We start from the raw sequence: 26,456 nt of genomic DNA on the forward strand, positions 1-26,456 counted from the left end.
ATTCATAACATTTTTGTGTTATGTTTTATTCTGTTTTGTTTTTACGCATTAATTAGTCATTTAACAAACTTACTGCAGAATACTACAAAAAAAAAAAATTTAATTACATTTCTTTCCTGTTTTAGGATGTATATCATCAAAACAATGGGAATGCAGCTCTGGAGCCATTTTATTCGATTTTTCAAATCAGAAAACATAAGAAATCATCAAGTTTACTCATTACATAACATCTTAAAAAGTTTCAGTATAATCTCATTTCACCGGGGAAACTGAAATCCGGGCGAAATTTTTCGCTAATTCTATAATAAGACATTTTCGGGCATATATTTGTATGATATTTTCCTTATTTCAAGCTCTAGAATTAGTTCCCAAATTATTTATCTTCTCTCCTGAATCACGCATATAACCTAAATGTATACGATTACTTTTACATTTAAATTTAACTAAAATAAATAACCCTTTTATTTGGTTTCAATATTAAATGAGGCATTATAGATAACTATAAATGACACTACCGAACAGAATTACGCAGAAATTTGTACCTAAAAAAAAAAATTCACACATGAGCAACCTTTTAAATTATTTTTACAGTTAACACTAACGTTAGTGTTACTTGTTTAATGTTCACATTTAAAATCAGACCCATTATTGAGCACAGGACTCCGCCAATACTTCACGCTTTCCTATCCGATGCCAATGTTTAACAATTTACTCCTGCAGCATCCTTTAAATAATCTTACCATCGTTTCTTCTATCTACCTCATTCTCTTTCCCCATAAACAGGTTTCCAAAACGTAACTTGCTATGTCTATTTCCAGTCTTTCAACCTTACCAGGTTGAAAGTCTTAATTTCTTGTTTGCTTTAACCACATCTGCCACACCAGTGTGGTGTCTTATATTTTTAATTCTGTTGTGTCTTATATTTAATTCTGTCTTTCCCTTTCATACCGACCATGTTTCTTTTCCCTGAAAGTTGGGTAACTAATAATTTTTATGGACTTCTTTGGCAACAACCAAGTTTGTGAACGGTAGAAAAGACACGGTGTTACAGTCCAGTACAGTCCAATAATTTGCCATTCTTAATATTCTGTTTATCTAATACGAGACCAATATTTTTTTTCAAATAGCTGCTATCCTTCTTTGGGTCTCCCTGTCCTCAAAGCTCAGCAGTTGTGATTGTTTCGTGGGCCCGATGTAGTTTCTTTTCCATCAGTCTTATTCCTTTCTTAACTCCATTTGTGAGCAGATCAGTCTTTTTTCCATTAATTATTATTAAACCGGCTACCCCCGGCCTTGTTTTTCAAATTCGTTCAAAATTTTTTCTAACAGTTCAGGAGATGATTTAAATAGTACCAGGATCTTCTTCCGAATAGTAATTTCAAATTTTTTCTGACCACTTCCGTTTTTTAAATACGAGATTTTCCTTGAAGACCGCACTGAACAAACCCGGAGATAAAGGATCTCCTTGTTGTATTCTTTTCTGCTTTAAAAAAAGAATCGATATGATCCATCATTTGGCCTTACTCGATGAATATACTTTTTTATTAAATTGAGGTATTTAGGGGTACGTTGTACAGGAATTGACGGTTTATAAAATTAAAAGGTTTTTCGATAATCCGATTACTAACCCTAATGTGGTCTATTACAAAAAAAAAAAAACCTTACCAAAACCCTGCTTGCACCGGTGATTCGCGTTTCACATTCATGTTTAACTTTATTTAGAATAATTTTCACAAATATCTTCCTTATAGTAGAGATAAGTGTCATTAGTCTGTAATTATTTAAGTCTGGAGTATTTCCTTTTTTATAAATCAAAATAATATCAGAGGAATACCATGACTGATATTTCTTTCTGTTTATAATATACTGTTGAACAGTTTTGTCCATAAAAATTTAAGCACCGGGTAGCATATTTTCATCATCTCGTTTCCTGGACTGATGGGTTAACAGATAAAATTCGCCAAGCGTAAATGATAGGAAACTCGTAGTTCAAATAACAGCAAACGTCTTTAGACTTTAGAGTGATGAATTTTTTATGGGGATTCCGATCACAGAGGACGAAGTAGAATATTAATATAACGTTAATTTAGTATTAATTTTAATGACGTAAACAGAATTCCTTCTTGATTTAAGCCCATAACCATTCTATAACAGTGTAATTTATAAACTCAAAGTAATATATATTACAATTTTTTTTTATCTTGTCATTTGACTGGTTTGATGCAGCTCTCCAACATTTTCTATCTAGTTCCAGTCGTTTCATGTTGGTATACCGCCTACATCCTACATCCCTAACAATCTGTTTTACATGTTTCAAACGTAGTCTGCCTGCACAACTTTTCCATCCAATATCAAAGCGACTATTCCAGGATGCCTTAAGATGTGGCCTATAAGTCTGTCACTTCTTTTCGCTTTATTTTTCCAAATGCTTCTTTTTTCAACAATTTGTTCCTTTCAGTTTCTTCATCACTAGCATTCTTATATTTTCTACGTTCTTCCATCAGTCGCAATATATCCTCTGATATCCAAGGTTTTCTACCCGTTCTCTTTGTTCCGTCTAAGTTCGCTTCTGCTGGTTTAAGAATTTCCTTTTTAACATTCTCCATTCTTCTTCTATATTTTCTATCTTATCTTTTTTACTAAGACCTCTCGCGATGTCCTCCTCAAAAATCTTCTTTGCCTCCTCTTCCTTAAGCTTCTCTAAATTCCACCGATTCATTTGATACCTTTTCTTCAGATTTTTAAACACCAATCTGCATTTCATTAACACTAAATTATGGTCGCTATCAATGTATGCTCCAAGATTTGCTTTGCAGTCGACGAGTTAATTTCTAAATATTTGTTTAATCACGATATAATCTATCTGATACCTTAGAGTATCACCTGGCGTTTTCCATGTATATATTATTCTATTATGGCTTTTAAACTGGGGGTTAGCAATCACTAAATTATACTTAGTGCAAAACTCAATAAGTCGGTGTCCCCTTTAATTTCTTTTGCCCAGCCCGTATTCACCCACTATATTTCTTTCCTTGCCTTTTCCGACGCTAGCATTCCAATCTCCAACTATTATTAAATTTTCATCGCCTGTGTTTAATTGCTTCGTCAATTTCTTCGTACAATACTCTACCTCATCATCATCATCATCATGTTCACTTGTACGCAGGCATATAGACGTTAACAATCGTTGTTGGCTTACGTTTTGATTTTATATATTACAATAAAAAAAAATAATAAAAAATTACAAAATATTTTACTCAATCACGACAGTAATTACTGAACCGTTAAAAACCTTATTAATTTCACGTTATTTCTTTTTTAAGAAAGAAAAAATAATAATAATATTGTAGATCAGTAATAGTAATATTCATCCATCCTTTTGGTTCAGTTTTATAAGGTAGAAAAGACCGTTTGTAAGTCAGAAATTATTAAAAAAAGAAATGAAGTGAATCATGATTCGTTCCGTATTAGTTTCGGATGCGCTATTTCAAAGCCCCTATAATTTAACCGTGTACAAGAATTGGAAGTCTCCAATATATATATAAATGTATAATACATGTATCAACCCATTGTCATGCTTTGCAAAATTGAATGCGGAAAATAAAGAAATATTGAAACATTAAATTAGATATCAGTCGTATGTTTGCAACGTTTTATTAATGAATGAATTCACTCGGATCGACTTCAATATTAAAATCCTTAGATTACAATTTTTTTTGTAAGATATATTATTATTTTTAACACAATATAAATAATGCTCTTTTATGTCGAGAAAAAAAAATAGTTTTTTTAAAATAAATTTTCCCTCATATACAACTACAGGGAATATACGGTTAGACTACTTTTATAATATCAATAATAATAGGTAGTAATAAAATTTTACAATTTGGAAATCAGAGTGTTGCATAGGTTTCCATACATAGAAAAATAAATACGTTTTTTATGAAAATCGTCTTCATCTATATGATAAATAAATAAACAAATAAATATATATATAACATAACTATCATTGTTTTGAAAATATATTTCGAAGAGTTTCTTCCATTGCTAAAGAGCACAACCCCCATACGTTTCCATATTGGAAAAAATAAAATTTTTTATGAAGGCCAAGGTGTAACAGTTAAACATATACAACATAAAATCTCAAGGACAACGCCATTAATGTTTGTAATGCTGTTGTTCCTTGAAATACGTTCCTTGAAATGATGTTTTTAATTTTTTCCTGATACAAGGCCTTAAAAAAAATTTTTATTTTCCCTGTGCGTAGAAACTTATGGTACACCCTGTTAAGGCAGGTGCGGTCGTAAAAACTTACAAAGCATTAAAAAGTTGTGTAAATACACTGATGGAAATATCCGCCGAGGTATTTGCATCGGTGGCAAATGTATACATACGTACATAAAAAAAATTTAAAGTCATTATTCTCGATACTTATGCTATTAGGGGGGGGGGGGAGGAGACAGTCGTTTTTTTTCTTACAATAAATTATGCGATTCCTAAATGTATGGAACTGGAGAAATACTCTCTCATTTTTAAATAGAGTACAACTGGTAACATACAAAAAAAAAAGAGCAAAAGCAAATAAACGTGAAAATGATCATATCAGTTTAACGCTTCAGGCAGTGAAAATACTTACTCGGTTAGTTTACAGGCGTATAGCAAACGAGTGAAAGAATATGTATTAGATGAAAACTAGTACGGTCTTAAACAGATCATGGGTACAAGAGAGGTCATTTGGCAGCCCTCAGGTTAAGTTTAGAAGACAGGGAGTTTAAAAAAATAAAGCCAACTAAAAGAAAGAAACGTGTAAATATGGAGAAAGTAATTGATAATGTTGAACGAAACAAAAATTACACATTTTAAGAAAATTAGAACTTATAAAATAAGAAAAATGAGTTACTTATAAAATGTACCAGAATCCGGTAGCAGTTATAAGTGTAGAAGATAAAGAAAAGCATTCTAAGACAAAGGAAAAAAGTGTTAAACTAAGGAGTGAGCCTATTATCGTTACTTTTCAACTTGTAAACATAAGTGGCAAACGAATTGAAGGTAAATTAGGGAGCAGGTTAACTATCCAAAGAGAAAAAATAACTCCGATTTAATGATGATAATATTCTTTTGGCAGAAACTAAAGGACAAAGTAATTCAAACATAAAAAACAGACCGGTACATGCATGAAGAGAGATTTCATGCAAAAAGAAGTCTGCTAGTTTCATAAAATAATAACCAAAGGCCGATGGAAATTTTTTTATTAACGGTAAAAATTAACACTGTGGTATTTTACTTCGGAACAAAATCCCTGACTTTTTAATAAATCTTTTCCTAGTTATGAACTTTCCGACCGGGATATCTGGAATTGCCAACTGGACTGTAAACTATTAAACATGTTTGTTCCCCCTTATTTGATAAAATATACCGAGATTAGGATGCTATAATTGCGAACATAAAATAAATAATTTTCTTGATTCTGCAGATGATCCTCATAACAAAAATATAATTTTGAGTATGATATAGTCTGTAACTATTTTTGTAGATACTATACTAAATAAAAAGCCGCTGTAAATCGGAAAAAAAGAGGGACAAATATTTTTAATATTTTTCACTAAATATCTCGGAAATGAAATATATTTAATTACACATTTAAAAACAACGGAAGAGTTTCAAATTTGTTTAAAAAAAATTCGTGAGCCGCGAACACAGAATTAGTTTGTAAAGAACAGTACGAAAAGAACATCTGAAAGATATAATGATTAACAAATGCGTATTAAATTTTATACAATATTAGGTAAGTCACTGAATTGCAATAAATAATAATAAATTGCTGTATTATAAACAAAATAACAGTTGCCGCTAGCCAAACAAAATTACTGACATCAAGGTAAATCTGATAAATGCAACTATCAGAATAAAAACAAAGTATAAGAAAAAAGAAGGTGTAGGAGAGAACAAGAGGGGATAAAAGAAAAACCATTAAACAAAGAAACTAGGGCAAAATGCGAGAAGATTAGTTGTACTACAGACAGGAGAGAATGGATAACATGTTAAATGATCTGTACCGGTGACAATAGTTACGGTATCTGTACCGCAGGATGAACTGAGAAACTAATAAGTCAGTTTTAAACACGACACGGAATCTCTTGTGCACAAAACGTTCTGCAAGTTTAACAAACAATAACACATAAACAGGGCTGTAATAACAAGCGCTTTCAGAGAGATTGTTAGAGGAAAATATAAAATAGTACATAATTCTGTAGTTTCTTTTCTTTAATTTTAAAAATCATCAAACAAGAAAGGCATTTAAAAAACAGATTACTGAAAATTTACGGTCGATCTGCACCAAATAATGCCAGGAAAATTTTATAATAATACTACCGCCTTAAAAAGTAACATTATCTGTTAGAATAAAAGAGGAGGTCTGTAGTATTGGCGTAGTGTGTATGCGACCAGCGCTACTAATCAGCTTAATAACATCTGCCGGCAGAAAGCTTTGGGCGATAACCTTTGTTTGCGTACTTCCCATACAGACATGAATTTAACACTTATTTAACATCTATGATAGTTTACCTTATAGAGACAGATATTTCAGTAAATTATTATTAGTCGTATGTAACCTTCCCTGTTACTACGACAGTAATATTAATTTATTACTATCATTATATCACCCGTTGCCAAGCTCGTCAAAATGATATTCTATTCACTGATTTTATTACAACGAATTTTTTTTTTGGAACCAGACAATATTATGAATTATGTCCGATAATTATCTGAACAATTAAAATCAGTACAACCGTTTATGAATTTACAAAATACATTAAACTCTTGAAATAACTGAATAAAAAGAAAACTAAATTAAGCGTTCAGATGAAGAAATATTAAATATAAAGAAATACACACTCACAAAATCAACAAACTTCACTTTATTTAAACAACAGTCTCAACTGAGTGTCACAGAGAAAGACTATGACATGTTTCAGTAAAATAACCACTGTTCATGATTATCACAAACGTTATCACGACTGTGATATTATTATTCTTTAGGTATTTGTATCTTTGTAGATTAAAATAACCAAACCCACCGGGTTGGTCTAGTGGTGAACGCGTCTTCCTAAATCAGCTGATACGGAAGTCGAGAGTTCCAGCGTTCAAGTCCTAGTAAAGTCAGTTATTTTTACACGGATTTGAATACTAGATCGTGGATACCGGTGTTCTTTGATGGTTGGGCTTCAATTATAACCACACATCTCAGGAACGGTCGCACTGAGACTACAAGACTACATACACTTCATTTGCACTCATACATATCATCCTCATTCATCTTCTTAAGTTTTATCTGGAAGGTAATTACCGGAGGCTAAACAAGAAAAAGAAAAGATTAAGATAACCAAAAACGAATGAAGAAAGAGATTAAAAGGAGACTGCCATAAAGAAGGAGAGTTTTTTAACGATTAGAAAATATTTTTGAAAATTTCTTTGAGAAGCTTAGAGCTTAACGGTAACGAAAAACGGCCAGTAGGAAAAGTAAACCGAAAAAAAATTCCTTTGAAATGTGGCGTTTCAGTAGGATGTTAAAAACTAAGTCGGTTGTCACAATATTATGTGATGTCGAAAGGTAAATCGAAGAGAATAGTAGTCTGTGACAGCACCTTGTAGAGGCAAACTAGACCGGCGAATCGTAGTTACGACATCCAGATTTAAATACTTTGGTGAAAGAGTGACGCGTAGAAGCAAAAAACTTTAGAGGAAGGAAAAACTGGACTATATAAAACAGATAACTTGAGTACGCAGGAAGTAGTAATTATTTTTAGATTACAAGATAACCGCAGAACAGAAAGTAATGGAGAGTAGTATCGGTCAAATAATGATGGCTCAACAATAAAAAAGATTGTAGAAGAAAAAATTGAGTAAACGAAAAATAGAATAAACGAATATACAGCAGCTATGAAAGCCGTTTAGGTAATCAGGATAGGCACAACAATTTCGTAACAAAATAATAATATTGTAAATCAGAGTCAATCATAGTTTGAGAATATGCTCATTTTTAAGGTATACTTTCACATATTTCGAAACCAATTCTTCCATCAAAATTAAAAAAAACCATTCAATTTTTTATAAAAGATAATCTAGTATAAATAAACATTTTAAAAATTATTATACAGCCTACAGTTAATAAAATATTATATTGGATATCAGGTGATCAAAATTCAAGGATTTTTAAAACATTTCATTTTAATTTCAGTGAATAGATTGTAAAGAGAAAACAAACGCGGCTAGTCCTTCACGCTTGAACTATCACAGTAATTTTAAAATTAATTCGTAAAAAGGGAAGATATAGTAATCATAACAATTGTATAGTAAACTACACTTTTAATACGAGTTTAGTATAAAAAAAATAAATTTGCGTTATAATTGTCGGTTAAATGAAAGAAAATAATTGTTTAATTTTAACTTCGAATAAATTATTAGAATCAGATGTTTTGTATTCCTGACGATTTAATAAATCAGTTTTTTATATTTTTATAATCGTTGTTTCAAATATAAATATTTCATTCTGAAATACGTATATCGGCTATTTTAACGAAAGATTAATTTTGGTCTTTAAGAGCAGGAGAGGATAAAATCCTGTTTTGGGTCTGAGGATAAAAAGGGGTTTTAAGATATTTTCTTCACTTGTTTAACAGATTATCAATTTTTTTTTTTAAATTAATTTTCATTTATTACAGAAATTAGTATATAAATAGAAAATAAAATAAGTAAAACTCAAATATTAACAATATAATTTTCCAATTTACCAATGGGAAAAATTTAATTTACCCATTGGTAAATTTTAAATTTTACGCAAATGCCCAGAAGGTTCAAAAACACGGTTGTCAGCTTTTTACGAATTATTTTTAATTCAGTATTTTTGTGAATTTTTTTAAATCGAGGGTTAAATAAGCAGCTGCAGTCTGCGGTTAAACAGTTAGTAATTTTTTTTAAGTGGCGGTCCATTTACGAGCATGAATATAATTACTGCTTAATACAGGTTTTTAAAAAAATTAAAAAAACAGAATTTTGTAACAGTTCAAATATCAATAAAAATACAGTGAAGATCTATAAAGTAAAAGTAATTTTATATTGTGTGAATTATTGCTAATAACCATCCCTAATTTTCATACCACTTTTATACTTCAAACTTTAGTCAAATCAATAGTTTCTCAAAATTAAATGATTTAACGATCTGCTTTTTCTGTTTTAGTATCTAATAATAATTTCATTAAATAAATTCTTAAAATCTATTTACATTTTTAAAATATATGTATATTGGGTATCTTGTAATAATAACACAGTACGATTTATTGCTTTAACTAACTAACTAAACTAGACAGATAAGATACAAATTTACAAATATGGTTTGTGTTTATATAATATTAAGTGAAATTTCACATTACAGTGCGCACCTTACACTGGAATGCCAACCGTACGAGTATGTGTGAGAGGTAATTCAGGAATTTACATGATTTAATATATAATTTAATTAGCTAAGACGACATTCTGTTATAAAACGGCCTACCCAATTAACATTATTAAATGTCAGCAGATTTAAGTATCAGTTTCATTTCCGTAACTTTTTTTTATATACAAACAAACGTTCGCGTGTATATATAAAAACATATACATTTATATAGGTTATACATAAAAAATACGTTTTTATAGCGGCAATCAAAAACATCAGCAGTAACCTGATAATTGCCAACGTAAGTGTAGCGCATCGCAACAACCTTAAAGCAAGACAGCAAAATTAAAAATCCATCCTTCTTTAGTTGAAATAAATTGTGGCTTAAGGATAGATTATTATAAATGTAAAGAAATATAACAATATAAAACCGTCTAGGTATAAACCACGGGAAATCTGTTCCTCTTTAAAGAACAAAAAAAAAATACTCAATATAAAATAAAAGTGATAGAATCAAGGAAAATAAGGAGATAAATGTAAAATAGTCGCATTTCATCTTTGTCGATTATTTAAAAAATGTAATAACTTGCTTCAAAATAAAAGTTTTACTTTCTCGTCTAGATAGCGCTATAACAGAGCTCTAGAAGGGAAAGTATTTTAATCGGTCCAATATGGGCATATGCGGTTTTCACCGGATTTTTACACCTAAGGAATCCAAAAAACCGGATGGAAATTTTGCGGATGTTAATGTTCGTATGTACATGTGCATGTGTTCGGTGTTGCCCTCTAAATCACCTTATATCTCCAGAACTACTGAACCGATTCTGACCAAACTTTGCCAGATTACTTATATATATATTGGGCGTTGATGCCATTAAAATTTTCAATTTAAAAGGTCAAGGGGGTGAGTCTGTACAGCAAATCCATCCTCAGTATCTCGAGATTTCGCCTAATTAAGATCATATTTTTTTTCAGGTACATTTGTACCTTAAATATCGAGAATGGCAAATGGTCCGAAAATAAATAGTAAAACCACGTCCCAGTGATTGGGACAGGATCTGGTAACGGTATCGCCGGGTTCGGCCTTCCCGCCTCAAAGATTGAGCAGGCAAATAAAGTTAATAAAAGACCCCCGGCTGCTGGGGTGAGAACCCCGGAACGGCGTAGCCGGGCCCGGGTTTTCCCTCCCCTGTCAGTTAGTCAGGCAAGACATAGTAAAAGATCCGGAACCGGTGGGCCGACCTGCCGTGCCGGCGGGTAGAAAAAGCTATTAAAGTTACAGGATACTTCCCTGGATTGAGTTATCATCCAAATGCTAGATTGCAGGACCAATCCAGGGGAGCTGAGAAAAAAACATTTCTTAACGATTAAAAAATAATAATATCTACAAAAAAGTTTTTGAAAAATCGCACTCGCCCAAAAAAATGTTGTAGTCGTTTGTTATGTTGTGACGTCAAAGTGAACGGCAGAATTTAAAAAATGAATAATATTTAAAGTGTAAAAAATTAACTCCGTCTGGCTGGGTCACGAACTCGATCGCCCGGTCCATTTGGTAAGTTAAGCTTCGCGGCTTCACAAGTCTACCGACCGCACAAGCGAAATTTTTTTATTTAAGTTGTGAAATTACATTAATTTTGTAGTGCCGAATAAAATGATAAATTAAGTTGTGTGTGTTGACAGCTTTTTTTTTTTTAAATCGAATATGGTCGGTCTTAATTTATACCCTAAATAGTTCAAGCGGTATCTGTTTTAAAATGGGCATACTTGGACTTCAGAAATGATTATTTCGTGATGCGTCAGTTGAAAAAGGTTAGCTTAAATTTTTAATCGAAAAAATTCCCATAAAATATATATATTTTATTTTACATTTACTGCTATTTTTGCATCAATAATAACGTTTTTCGATTTGCAACCGATGACATCGTATGTAAATATTAATAAGAAAAATTTTCTCTAAAATTAACAGTTATCGAATTATCGAGGAAAACAGGAGAAAAAACAGGATATTTTTGGGATTTCTTTACATTTTTTTTAATAAAAATTTAAGTACACCTTTTTCAACTGACGCATAACGAAATAATCATTTCTGATGATATTCCGGAGGCATTAAAAAACTTAGAGATCATATAGAAAAAGCCCAACCCAAAACAGATACCGCCTGGACTACATCTTTTTCTGTTAATCAGTAAAATTGCATTTTATTATTCGTATTTTTCCACAAAATAAGTAAAACCCCTTTACTATTTTTTAATCGATACCTATTTTACGCCTCCTTTAGGATCTTAAACCAACAGTACCCTCACCATCTATTCACAAATTTTCAAATTAATAGGTATTTCAGACATGAATTTAAAATAAATTGGTATATTCGTTCCGATACTTTTATTTACGTGTAAGTGAATACGTTCACATATATTAATTAAAAGTAACTTTTAATAAGGGACAATCTGGAATTACAAAAACAACTTTTTAAATAAACAGTGCATTAAATCCTTCGGAGAGGAAAAAGTACTGTAACGACCATCTTATAAAATAACTGTATTACATTACTACTATTATAGACAGGTGCTCGAAAGACAAGACCCTGGCTAATCGTTTTCCATAAAAGTTGTTTTACATCGGATCGCCTGCGCTGGCGAAAAACATTTAATTTATTTATAAATAGTAAAAAACTTTTCGGCGACATAAATAATTGTTAGTTTTTCATTAATATACAATAGTCTTAATAATATTATCAATACCAACAGTCATTTTTAATTTTTAAAAGTAACTGTTCCTGACTGAACAATTCCTTGGAAAAAATATACAACCGGTAAGAGGAATACCAAAAGTCATAAAACGCCAAAAACTGATTAGAATAAAGACAAAAGATTGTTGTTAAGCAGTTATAGAATATGTTTTAAAATCTTATTTATGAGGTTTACGTGGGCATAAAGTCGCTTTAGATTAACTACTTACTATTCAATGAAGAATATTTTCCTTAATTTCTTTGAAAAAAAAAACTATCATAATGTAATTAAACTGTTTGTCTGACAGGAAAAAATTGAGTAATGAAATAAGACTATTCTCGGTTTTTGTATTATTATTATTATGAAACAAATTATTAAGCTTATGATATACGATTTATCTCAATAGTTGTATAGTAAAAATAATTATTCAACAGAAGCTTTTACTATTGCCAGGACAAAAAGAAATACACAAAAACTAAAAAGAAACTTTGGTGGTTGGGGTTTAATTAACTACACATCTCAGGAATGGTCGGCCTGAATCTGTAAAGACTACATTTACATGTCATAATATCCATGCCATCATCCATTTTTTGTTTATTGTTCGCTGGTTGAACAAATCCCAAAGTACACATTGGGAGAAAAAATGTACTTTTGATGTTAAAAATATTTTAATATAATTATTGCATACTTTTAAAGTTTTATTTTTTAAACAGGCAAGAATACACTTAATATTATTATTTTTTAACATTTCGTCAAAATTGTATAAAAAGGATACACGATCGACATCTTATCAATAGTATAATCAATATTCTTATAGAAAAGACTATCTACATGAAAAAATTATGTACTAACCATACAAAAAAAAAAAATACCGGAATAATAAAATACGAAATATTCTACTAAAATCGGATACACAAACCGGAAAGAGTTGATGTTATCTAACAATGGAAAAAAGACACGCTTTCAAACAACACATTGTTCATCTTTTTAAAAGTTTTCTCATTCATCTACAATATGACAAAACTTTTTTCCTGCGAAAAGGTTTCCGCTCTTACATCAGACTTTATTTTTTAAGAGGCAACATTTATAGATTTTCATAACATAAAAATAATATTAAAAAAATCCTACTACAATTCATTAATTATGTTGCTAATTTTAACAGAAAAGTATCGCGATTTAGCAGCTATCAGTTCAATATTTCTATCAATAGTCAATTAAAAGAAAAAATATATATATATATATATTACAACACGAATTTAGTATTTGAAACTAAATAATACATCTTTAAAGTATAGTCTTTAATGTTCTACAACGTGTAGGGGAATGAAATTTTCAAGACTTAGTAAAGCTACATTTGTCCGGGTACAAAACCCAACTAAAAAAACATTACCATTAATACTCTAAAGGGTTGTAAAACTAATCCTCAATTTCTTTAAAATAGAGCACCTTTAAATGTTCACAAGAGAAGACTATTTGTGAAAGAAATGCTCCGTCCTTTCTAACCGTAATTTTATAATTAAGAGCACTTCAGTAATTTACCAAATAACAAACTTCGATTACGAAAGCAAACTTCTGGTGTTTGATATATTTAAAAAAAATACCATTTAATTTAAAAGAAATCTCTGCCCTCGTTTTTAGGGCAATTCCAATTTATTTGGAATCATCAGTTAGAATGCAGTTTACCTGACTGTGTAATTTACTGAAATATGTCAAGAAGTTAAAAACTATATGGTGAGTGAATAAGAATAAGCGGAGAGGAACGAATTGTCTTTCTCCACGACAATGCTCGGCCGCACACTAACAAATAAGCTCCTGCAGCGTTTTCGTTGAGAAGTGTTTGATCATCCACCATACAGCCCGGACTTAGCTACATCCGATTTTCACCTATTTGCTCACATGAAACACTGGCTAAAAAAACAACATTTTGGCACAGACATCGAGTTGCAGACCAGCGTATAAACATAGCTGAACACACAGGCGGCTCCGTTCTATGACGAGGGTATTGGAAAATTGATACCACACTACGACAAATGTCTAAATCGGAGTGGCGACTATGTAGAGAAATAGTATAACTATGTAAGTACTTGTTACAAATAAAAAATTATTTATTTTCACTGTGGTTTAATTTCGTGACCGATCGAACCTTGAAAAAAAATAACCCTTTTACTCTCACCTTAGGATTGGTTAAAAAAGAACGAATACGATTTGTTGGAACTTCGGGCCTGATAATGATAAGAATTACTCTCACCTTATGATTGGTAAAAAAACAACGTATACGATTGGTTGGAATTTTGTGTCTGATGATGATAAGAATTACTCTCACCTTATGATTGGTAAAAAATTAAAGAATACGATTGGTTGGAATTTTGTGCCTGATAATGATAAGAATTACTAATTCTTATCGATTTTTCAAACAATCGTATTCTTTGTTTTTTAACCAATCATAAGGTGAGAGTAATGTTTACTATGATCATGAACGAAATTCGCACGCTGCAGCTGTAACAAAGAAGCTCCTGTAGCGTTTTCTTGGGAAGTGACCTCTTTGCTCACGTGAAACGCTGGCTAGAAGGACAACATTTTGGCACAGACATCGAGCTGCAGACCAGCGTAGAAATATGGTTGAAAATACAGGCTGCTCCGTTCTATAACGACGGTATTGGAGAGTTGGTACCACGCTACGATAAATTTCTAAATCGGAGTGGCGACTACGTGGAGAAATAGCGTAACTATGTAAGTACTTGTTACAAATAAAAATTTTTTTATTTTCACTGTGGTTTTAATTTCGTGACCGATCGGACCTTGAAAAAAAATAACCTTCGTATTTGAATTAAAAGAAGAAATGATAAAAAAAAGGAGATGAAATCTGATTCGAACCGATATGCCTTCCCCTTATAAGATCCAAATATTGCGTTAAATAAAATTTTATTTGGCTGTAACTCTGAAACCAATGAAAATAAACACCACTTATGAAATAACTTTGAAAAGATCTCAATGAGGGCGTATTACTGGAGTTAAGAAAAAGTCCAAAATCCAAATTTTATTGGATTTTGTGCTTTTTTTGACACTTTTGGTCCCATCGATTGCAATCAAAAGGGAAGGTGCACAATTAAATGTTACAACAGTCCTAAATTCAAAATTTCAGCATACTACGGCTAATCGTTTTTGAGTTATGCGAGATACATACGTAGGTACAGACATCACGACGAAACTAGTCAAAATGGATTCAGGCATAGCCAAAATGGATATTTCCGTTGAAATCTGAAAACCGAAATTATCCGCGATCACAGTTCTTCCTTTATTTCGTACAAGGAAGTAAAAAACTTCAAAATCTTTTATACCCGTCACAATTACGCTAACTTACAACGAGCTTAAATAAAAACATTCAAAAATTTCAATTACTAACACAATGTTAAATAAGAAAGTTATAAATTTAATATAATCATTCGTTAAAGATTAAACATTTCAACATTACAACGAATGTATTTTATTTTACGTACTCATAAAATGTATATGTACTAGAAATTTTTAATCTTTTCTACTATTTTCACGTAATTCCTTAAGACCTTATCCTATAGATATGTAATCTGTAATAGTATCCCGATAACTTCTTAATCGAGTTTAAAAATGGTCTAAACAAGCTTAAAATTTACTAGAAAGCAGTAAACTAAATGTCTGCAGGATTATAACCAAATCGAAAATGATCTTCAACGACTTTTTATAAATAAAACTCTTTGCCATACTAAAAAAGACTAGAAAATTACGCTAAACTTTTATAAGAACTTTAAACGAATTGCTTTTAAAAATTCATCTAATAAACTTTTGAGGAATATGAAAACCCATTTAAAATGACTTTTCTGTGCGAGTAGTAATTTTTACCTTGGTAATCGGTAGCGTTAATAATCTTCATAAAAAGGCGATTACTTCGGGTGATACCAAGTTAATACAGTTATCTTATGTCATCTAGTGATGTGTTAATATATTCCCCTAGATAACTGTTATGTAACATTCTACCACCCTATGTATGTTATGCCATGGAAATTTAAAATAGCACGCGAAATTCTCGATGATGATATGGTTAAAACTGACACGTTTTACGCGTTAATAAAACGATTATTGTTGCAAACAGTACAGAGTAGCTAAAGACTTGTACTTACTTAAGAAACTGTTGTAACTGAAAACTAAAGTATTATTCATAAGGTTATTTACTGAATAAAAAAAGAAGAAAATACAAAATAAATTAAAAAAAGCTATAACTTACAACTGTTTTTAAATAATTATAGTGTATACAAAAGTAACAATTATTAACTAATGAGACTACAGAATGAGTCAACGAATAAAAAAAAGTCGAGTCAGTTACCTTGCATTTCCTGTCAAGTTTTCCCATACCTTCTTTACACAATACTCCGCAGGGTATCGTTGTTTTTCATTAAATTACAAACTACGTAATTTTCTATAACACCGCCTATTAAATGGTTTAAATTGGAACAAGATTGCATTAAAACAAGAAAAACTTTCATTTGTTATTATATTATTTTTTAAGGTAATGTATACAACATATAAAATACGCTACAAAACACTAAATTTTATCTAAGGAATAAAATTATGGAATAATTACAAACACCATGAAAATTGTAGTAAAGGAAATTAGTAGAATTAAACAATTATGTAACAAAAGAAATAAAATCTCTAAGCTATAATATTAAAAATAAATAAGTAAATGCAATAACCCATAATTTCTAAATATAATAAAATCATTTCCGTCCAAAAAAATATAGGTGGAAAAATTAATAATTTTTTTTAATGTTAATCTTAAATGTAAAATCACGAAATTTTGAGTATTGATTAAATTTCAAGCGCATAAGTTGTATAACTTGACACTCATCCGAGTGCCACTTCTTATCTACTTCTTGTATATTTTCTTACGGTGAAAATATCAAAAACATTTCGTAAAATAATTGTTTTAAATTACACTTGCTTTTATTGTAATAGAATTCTTGAAATCTTTTACTAAAACACACATTCAGTTTTTTAAATTAAAATTCCTGCATGATGATGATGTAAAGAACTACTTACTGAAATTTGCAAAGGATTTGTTATGAAAGATGTTTTAAAATTTTTTTTTCCTATATAATTTTCTTTAAAATTCAAGCAGAAATAATAAATCATAAAATAAATTTTTACCATAAATATGCACCCTGAAGATGTAAATCTAAAAAAAAACATTACAACTATTACAGCATGTTATTATAAAAAGGGTCGAAGCGTACCGACGTGCAGGGCCAAGGAGTTAGTCTTTTTGCCTAGGGTGTTAGGGTTCGCTCATATTCAAGAGTTGTGGGGGTGGGGGGGGGTCGGTACTCCCCGATGATGGCATAAAGAACCCTCAAGGAGTGCGTCGCGAAGTGAAGGATGTGCGAAACGCACATCTGGAACTGTTAGCGTAGAGGCAGGATGGGTAGTTCCTTAGCGGAAGGGCATATCGGCTATCCGGAAGAAGAAGTCGGCGTATCCTAGTGAAGTTGGGAAGACACCGGTAGGAAAGCCCCAGAAGGGGGCTAGCTAGAGTGGGCAGAGACTGCTGCCACGACACTGCGAAACGACTGAGTTTTGCGAAGACCGGTTGCCTTCGGGGTGTTTAAAGGAAAAGAACAGTATATTATTAAACAGCATGTAACCAAAGGAGGAGCGGATTTAATTTTTACGAATTAATATTTTTGTTAAATTATATTCTAAATCAGTAACGCTTAAAAAATCTAGATTTAATTTTCTTTACATAATAATCGTAAACATCTTACGGACATGACGTTACAGTCTTATTGACGTACAAATTATTTTTCATTTTTTGACGACCGACTATTATGAACGTAACAACTTTAAATATAATTATACATATGACATTTGAATTTTGAATTAACATCTTAAGAAATCCCTGATGATGGAGTAGCAATTCCGGAAAATGCTTGGAAATATATTTAAAATTTTTAGTAAGTGGAACTTTATTTATACAATCAAAAATCTACTTTTCATCAAGAACGGGGAAACAGCTAGTAAATATTTCTTCAATTGAAAATATAGGAGACATAGTTAAGATTTTAATTTAATATTTAAATGTCCGTTTAAAATAAGTTCAGTCTGAAAAACGTTTGGTAAAACAGATTTTCCCGTCAATTCGTAAAAATACTGCACAAGTGACAATGTAAAAATAATGGAATACGACAAATTTAGTGTCGAATCCATAGTTTTTGTGGTCGCTCGGCTGACTGCTGACAGTTCATTTAAGTCCAAATTTAGTCGAATAGAATTCTGTAGAACCTTTTGGAAATTTTTACAACCGTATAAAACTCTGCAGAACCTTCTTGAAGGTTGTGGAAACGAATAGAACTCGGTATCAGTAGAACCTTCTGGAAACCTTTGGATATCATTATGCACAGATAAAAATATTTTTAACTAATTTAATTCTGGCCGAAACCACAGTTCAGGGAGAAGTTGCTCTAACCATTGCCTCTTCAGGAATTGCGGCGACGTTAATGGAAGGAGGGAGGATAGCCCATTCCACCTTTACATTTTGACATCGCCAAGCAGTCTAATAAATATTGCGGAGTGGATTTGATATCGTCATATTTCTCCCACGGACAACTTAATGTTGCTTGTTCAACCCAAAAATTTATTTATTCTTCTTCCAGGAGGGGAAACTACATTTTTTTATAATAAAGTAAATAAATACCCGGGCAACGCCGGGTAATCGGCTAGTTATCTTAATAAATTTACCTCTAAAACCTTCTCAAAAGTTCAATAAATACATTGGTAAAATAATTATTTAAATTGGCTCTTATGTTCCTGATTTTTAAGATAACACCGGTACAAACAATGAAAACTTGGACATTCGAATTTATTTATTAAACGATAATAACGATACAGATCTATGCCGCGATATGAAATAGATTCACCCGAAAGGATCCGAAAATTCTATTATTTTCAATAATGAAATTTTATAATCATTAAATAAATAAAATAAAAAGTGGATTATATCAACGTAATTAATTCGGATTTTTCCTATCAGAGGACAGATTCATTTTGCAATTAATTATAACTAAAAATCTATAACCGAATTATAATTAATTAATAAAAGAGGAAATAAATTACTATATACACGACATTAATGTCCTGTAATATAAAACAAGATTATAATGCGTTTATGTATGATGCAAACGGAATTGCATTCAGATTTTTACACGTACAAAAATTTACATGTTGTGAGATTTGTAAATATCAACTTATTACGATATAACAATATATAGGCTCGATCCGTGTAATAGTACTGTAATGATCTCATAAACACATTACTTAATAACATATAAGGCATCCTATAAAAAAAAAAAAAACTTAAGTACATTAGATTTATAATTTCTATGAAATGTTTTAAGAAATAACTGACCTGTTACTTGTATTGCAATCAAGTTGATCATCATCAGAATCTTTTGCATCAGAGTCGATATGCCTAATACTTCCTTCTGTTTCACAATCATCGCCGTGCGCAGGAGGCCCTGAAAATAAAAATAAGACAATTAATCATATATCAAACGTCATAAATGGAAGAGAATAAAGAAACAATTTAAAAGAAAAAACATAATAAAAGTAATGAATAATTAACGCATCTTAAATGGAACAAAAAGGACTTGGAAAATAAATAAATATATATATATATACATTTATTTATTTTTAAAATGAATAACCAAATGAAATAATTGACAGTTAAATAATACCTAAATTAAAAGTTTATAAAAATTTTTAACTTTTATATTCACCAACATTAGGAGGAAGGTAAATATATAATGGGGCGTCGTTTTTACTTATCGTAAAATTGTAGCACCGACTTTGCACCAGTTGTCAAATAACCGGCTATATCATTTATGTATAAAGCTATTTGTGTATAGCATATATATATATATATATATATATATGCTATATATGATGTGTGAATCGTGCAAAAACACACCGGCTGACGATTTGAAGGAAACAAAATGACGTACACCATTCGGTAATTGGTAAGCTGTAAAATAGAAATAATTATTGAAAATTGTTGAGTATAACTATAATATAAAATTATCTAAAAATATATATTCTTGAAACGAGTTTAATATATTACTTTATATAAAGAAAAATACGCAAATAAACAAAAATAGTTAAAATGTATTTTGAATATCATTTAATAAGTAAAAGTTAAAAATAATTATTATGTATACTGAAGGTAATTTAAAATAAATTTTATAAAGAAATTTATAAAGAACTGGAAATTCTATAAAGAAATACATCGAAATTATTACGGAAAAAACAAAAAAAAAAAAAAGATTGGAAATTAAATACTGATTTTAAGAAACTTAAAAAAACTGAATTTTTAGGTTAAACAACACTTTTTAGGCTAAGAGTTTATTACAGTTTACAAGTTTATTTATGAAAATTTTCAGTTCAAATTTATGTAGGAAGATTTTTTGGGAGTTTATCAATTGTATTTAGTAGATTTCAAGAAGACAAAAATTAAAAGGAATCAAATCTGAAACAATTTTCAAATACAGGTTTGGTTTCGAGATGAAGAAATGTAAAATCATTGTTCACCTTAAAGGAATAGATGCCAAAGAGGTTTAATGAGATAATCAAAAACAAAGGAGGACACACAAAATATTAAATTTGAGTAAGTTTGACTATTAAACATCTTTTCTTTAAAAATAAAATGTTCTGTTGAAAATACTGTGTTCAGATTAATTTGTTCCCATTGTACGTACGTATCTCGCATACTCAAAAACGATTAGCCATAGCATATTGAAATTTTGGATTTAGAACTTTTGTAACATCTAGTTGTGCAATTCCCCTTTTGATTGCAATCGACTGAACCAAAAGTGTGCAAAAAAAGCCCAAAATTTGGATTTTGAACTTTTTCTGTAGTAATAAGCCCTCATTGAGAGCTTTTCAATGATATATCATAAGTGGTATAATTTTCATTGATATTTATTTTTCAGAGTTATAACCGAATAAAATTTTAATTAATGAAATGTTTGGATCTTACGAGGAGAAGGCATATCGGTTCAAATCAGACTTCATATCCTTTTTTACCAATTTTTTTTTTAAATTTAAATATACAGATTTTTTAATAATTATTAACCTCTGATAATAAAAAAAAATTACAATAAATAATAATTTAAAAAAATAAAAAAAATACAGAACTTGTTAATGAAATAAAATTTTATGAACTTTTCATTTTAAAAAAATGTGTATATGTAGTTTAGTAGGCGTAAGGAAATCATGTGGTGTCCACATCAAACTTTTTAATGAATCAAATCATAAGCCTACGAATTAATACATATTAATTAGTAATACATTTTTTTTTATTTAAAAATATATATTTGAGGTGTTTGATTTTCAATGGAATTTTACGCCGCAAAAACAGCAGTCGGTCGAAACTACACTACAGAACACAATAAAATAAAATTACTGGAATACGAGTAAGTTAATATCAAAATAAACCTGCTGACAGAAAAAAAATTAATGTATATCAATGGCCATACAAAACAGTCAACATTCTAAGAAAGTCTAAAATTGTATGTCGCTTTTAAGAAATAAACCAATAAATAAGATCTTTTAACAAAATAAACACAACAATCCAGAGGATATAAATTATTAAACTGTACAGAGTACTGCATCGGTTACACGATCAACTTTTGTAAATCATCTCATAGAAACAGGATGCACATAAGAAGATTATTAATTACTATTCGGAAATTTCCCATCTTAATGCGAAATTTTATTAAAACAGTTTAAACCGACCCGGAGATATAAAACACTATTTAAAAAAAAAAACCAAAATTGTGATCAGGCCTATGTTGATAGAAAGTTTTTTATTCTACTAATAATAGGAATAATTTAACAAAATATTGGAGATCTCTTTTATGCATTCTGTTAAGATAAATTATTCTGTATATTATAAAGGACAGACGTAAATAATATTTATGCCAACTCATTCATTTAATCTCGTGCAGTGCATTCATAAAATCGTGCAGTGCACGATTTTTAATACTCGCCAAAACTATGAATCATTATATTCAAATTGTTATTATTCACCGGTCAGCATTCATACTTAAATTAGAATTTTGCATACATTAAAACTTGGCGTTAGCAACAGTAAAACATTACCGGACCGAAATAGAAGATATATTTGAATACAAATCTGTCAAACATAGATAAATACGTACGTGTTTATTAAAACGCGTAATAGTAAAATTACGGAAGCTAGTAAGCTGTAAACTGTACAGTGAAAGCGTCTAATTTGATTTGTATTTAGAAATAAATACGAATAATTTCTTAAAATCGTTTACCGAGTCGGTTGAATACCGCTACTAACAATAATAAAATGATTTGAAGGAAAGGAAACCGCTCACGTCACTGAAAATAAATTTACATAAAGAGTTCATTTAAGTTATGATACCTCTTCCGTTAAAATTGCTTGCACTCTTTTAATAAACTACAAATAAAAAAAAAAAACAAAAAAAGTATTCTCAAGTCATAGATTGCTGTTTAACATTTTGAATTACTGTGCACACATGTCGTTATTTCTTTCTGTAGGTGTATTTTTTTTTTTTTTAATTATAGAGAAAAATTCTTTAAAAAACTCGTTTACTCATATAGATTATCAGTAACCGATATAAAACTGATGAATAATAAAAGATCCTTAAGTAAGCCACAAAATTCCCTCCAGAAAAACCAGGGCCTCATCCTGTATTAGCCCTAAAGAATAACAACCGGTCAGAGAAGATCGTTTATCTTGATATTAGAGCCGCATTATATACACCAAAGGCAAAGGACATAACGCTCTCAACTTTCTATGAAACCGAGCCCAACACTGAACTAACGCAGCCCAGTTGCCATCTGTTGTTAGCTCACTTAACTGATGTGCCTCGTACGGAATAATTCTCCGGTATATACGCGAGTATTAAAATCGACACACAAACAAAACCTGTATACTTTGAGTACCTTTTACATTTTAAACCAGAACTTTACAGCAACCAGTTTTTAAGAGAAAATATAACTTATTAATCAGTGATACACGGTTGCATATACAGATTATAAAGCAGTATCGATCGAATAATTATTTTTACGTGTGTGTATTCACAGTTAAAATTATTCGATCTCTAACTAAAGAGAAAGTATTTTGATTAATTCGAATATTTCCACGAATATTTATCACAAATTTAAAAATTTGTGATAAATAAAGTAATAAATTTGACTGTTATGTCGTCTGACTATAAAATCTCGATAAATGATAAAATTTTTACATATATGTAAGGAATGTACTAAAAATAAGAATATAGGGAAAATTAGGATTGAAAAACAGAGAAAAAAATTATACAAGTATCATCGGAGTAACAGACAAGGAAAGACAGGTCACAGTACGAAAATAAGATGAGAAGGAATGAAGTATATTCATTATGCTTTTTTTATCTAAAGGCGGAAGAAGCAATACAAAAAGTAAAATAAAAAGTAGGAGAGCAGAATAACAAACCGAAAACGAATAGCAGAAATCGGAAATAAATTAGAAGAAACGAAATGATATTTATGAAATACTAATTGCCGAAAAACAAATCTCAGTGAAAGTAAACAAGAATAAGAAAAAAAATTTAATAGAAGATTATCAAGAAATTTTAAGTTATGGGGTAATGTATAAGAAATTGCAAATTATTGTTGAGTAATAAAATTAAAAAGAATGAACGAAAAAATGAAGTTATAAAAAAATAAGAAGAGATTCTTTTAAATATTTGAATGTAGTATTTAATGTCATACACGATGAAATATGGAATTAGGAAAGAGAAAAAAAAACATAATTAGGCAACCGATATTACAGGAGAATCTGGAAAATTTTATGATTTTATGAAATATGAAATGAAGAGATTTAAGATAAATTAGGAAACAAAGATATTTTTACCAGAATCTGGCAAAAAAACAAGTAGCATGTTAAACCGTAAATTACGGAGGCGTTCATGCCTAGTTAATTTGGCACTACTAGGAACTACAGAGGCTTAAAATATTAGTGAAAACAAAGATTACAATATGCATAGATTCACATAATGCACAAAATACCATCTGATAAACTTATATTAAAATTTTATTATAAATACATTTAAAATAATAATAACAGCTGCACCATAATTAATTGTTATGGGAAACTGGAAACAATCTACTTTAACGATTAAAAGTTCAAGTAAACTGTTCCTTTAATAATTTAGAAAAAAAAAATTAAAATAGAAAGGAGATTCTTCAGAATAATACACGAAAATAAAAAGACCAAGATATTTATAGATTAAGATCAAATACAGAAATATTTATCAAAATACACTAGAAACAAAACTGTAAAAAAAAAGATTAAGATTTCTAGGATGACGATGAACGAATCTAGATCGAACAACAAATGTTTGATAAAATTTTAAAGTACACAAACCATCAAGGTTAATGAAAACATAAATGCAAAAATTCAATCAAACTCAGAAACGTTACTCAAACAGAAATAAGTTTAGAAAGTTCTTGTACAATTTGAACAGAAAAACCCCACTTTTAGGAAATGAACTGAAGAAGATAAAAATATCAAATCAGAAAAGATGAAGAAATTCCGGGAAGTAAGAAAGTAAAAGACAAAAAATTATATTTGTTTGATCCTTTTATGGTCTATTAACACAAAAAAATGCACTAAACCAGTCCACCAATACTACGTTTGTAAAATTCTTCACAAAGAACAGAGTCCAAATCATTTTACCTGAAATTCTTTGCTGAAGTATACGAAACCCAATTAAGTAACATTAAGAAGGTAAAAAAAATTAAGGTTAGAAGGTAAAAAAACATAATTATCCTTTTTATTACAACAACAAAACAATGAATACTGAACCTCTCTAATTATTTTCAAGCGTCACGGAACGCCAACTTGCTGCTCTTTTCTTTTAAGTTAAATTTACAAAACTGATATTTACGAAATATCACTAAACTACTACATACCTCATGAGATAAATAAACATAAAGATGATAGAACTGAACAATCTTCAACAAATAATTCAGATAACTTACAATAAAATGTTACCTTTTACAAAAATAAAAATTTATAGTCAAAATAATTCAAGCTAGTGTAAAAATGAAATGTAAAAATTCCTATTTAACGATTTTTAAATTGAAGATCATGTTTATTAATAACAGTAAACCTTATAAACAGGCTCATTCATTCATTCACTCACTTAAGAAATGTTAATGGTGACAAAAAGGTAAGGTTTAATAACATTTTGATTGAGTAAATATCCTATTGTCGCTACTGTTTTTTTTTTGTTTTTTTTCATTTTTAAACACAAAAACTGGTAAAAAATGTTAATGAAAAATAAAAGCAGAAAAATTTATACAACATATTTTATTAAAATTAAAAAAGAATCCTTTTCAAAATTAAATTAGCTGATAGAAATATACCTGTCATTTTATTATTAGTAAATTATTTTAACATTACTTTATTTTATAGTTTAAAATAGATTTTAAAATAAATTAGTTAAGATTTTATATATATATATATATATATATATATATATATATATATATATATATATATTTATATCCAAACATCGGTATCCTTGGCGGAGTGATAGCACAACTACCTTTCATACAAAGCTTCTGGGTTCGAGTACCAGTAAGGCATAACATTTATCACATGGTAAAAAAATTCATCTAATAGACGATAATTTATCATGATTATTACTTTTATCATACTAACATGATAATCATATGATTATTATTATTATTATTGTATAGTTAATTTTTTCATGATTTATTATTTTTATACAGAGTTTTCACGAGGAATCTGCTATACTTTACAGGTGTATTCAGTTTATCAAAACAATGAAAAAGGTTCATATAAACATAGGTCTGGAAACGGTTCGTTAGCGAATTACGGCTAACGAAAGATTTCGCCTGGATCTCAGCTACCCCAGTTAAATGAGGTCGTACTGAAATTTTTTGGATGTTAATCTTAGAGGCGAGGTTTTCTATGGTTTTTGACGTGAATAATTCAATAAAATTGGTCCCACAACTGTATCTTCTTTAGTTTTTAAGATATTTGACTTTAAACCCAAAGTTAGGAGTCCAAAAAAACAACTTTTTAATGTTTAGCTTAAAATAACTTTCTTAAATAATAATTAATCCATAAATCTTTTCTACAAAACTTGTAGAGAATTTAATTCTTAAAAAAGTGACGTAATCAGCGTCTATGGATACTGAACACA

General features: G+C 29.8%; 1 protein-coding gene across 1 annotated transcript in view; it reads right to left on the reverse strand.

Annotated features, from left to right (window-relative positions):
- Window positions 1-26,456, reverse strand: part of LOC142325405 (tight junction protein ZO-3-like) — a 981,859-nt gene that overhangs the window by 924,063 nt on the left and 31,340 nt on the right. Inside the window, exon 2 of the mRNA XM_075367134.1 lies at window positions 19,598-19,706. Coding sequence (XP_075223249.1) covers window positions 19,598-19,706 — 109 coding nt within the window. The remainder of the gene's footprint in view (window positions 1-19,597; window positions 19,707-26,456) is intronic.

This window comes from Lycorma delicatula, chromosome 5 (genome assembly GCF_047948215.1).
Source record: "Lycorma delicatula isolate Av1 chromosome 5, ASM4794821v1, whole genome shotgun sequence".
NCBI lineage: Eukaryota > Metazoa > Arthropoda > Insecta > Hemiptera > Fulgoridae > Lycorma > Lycorma delicatula.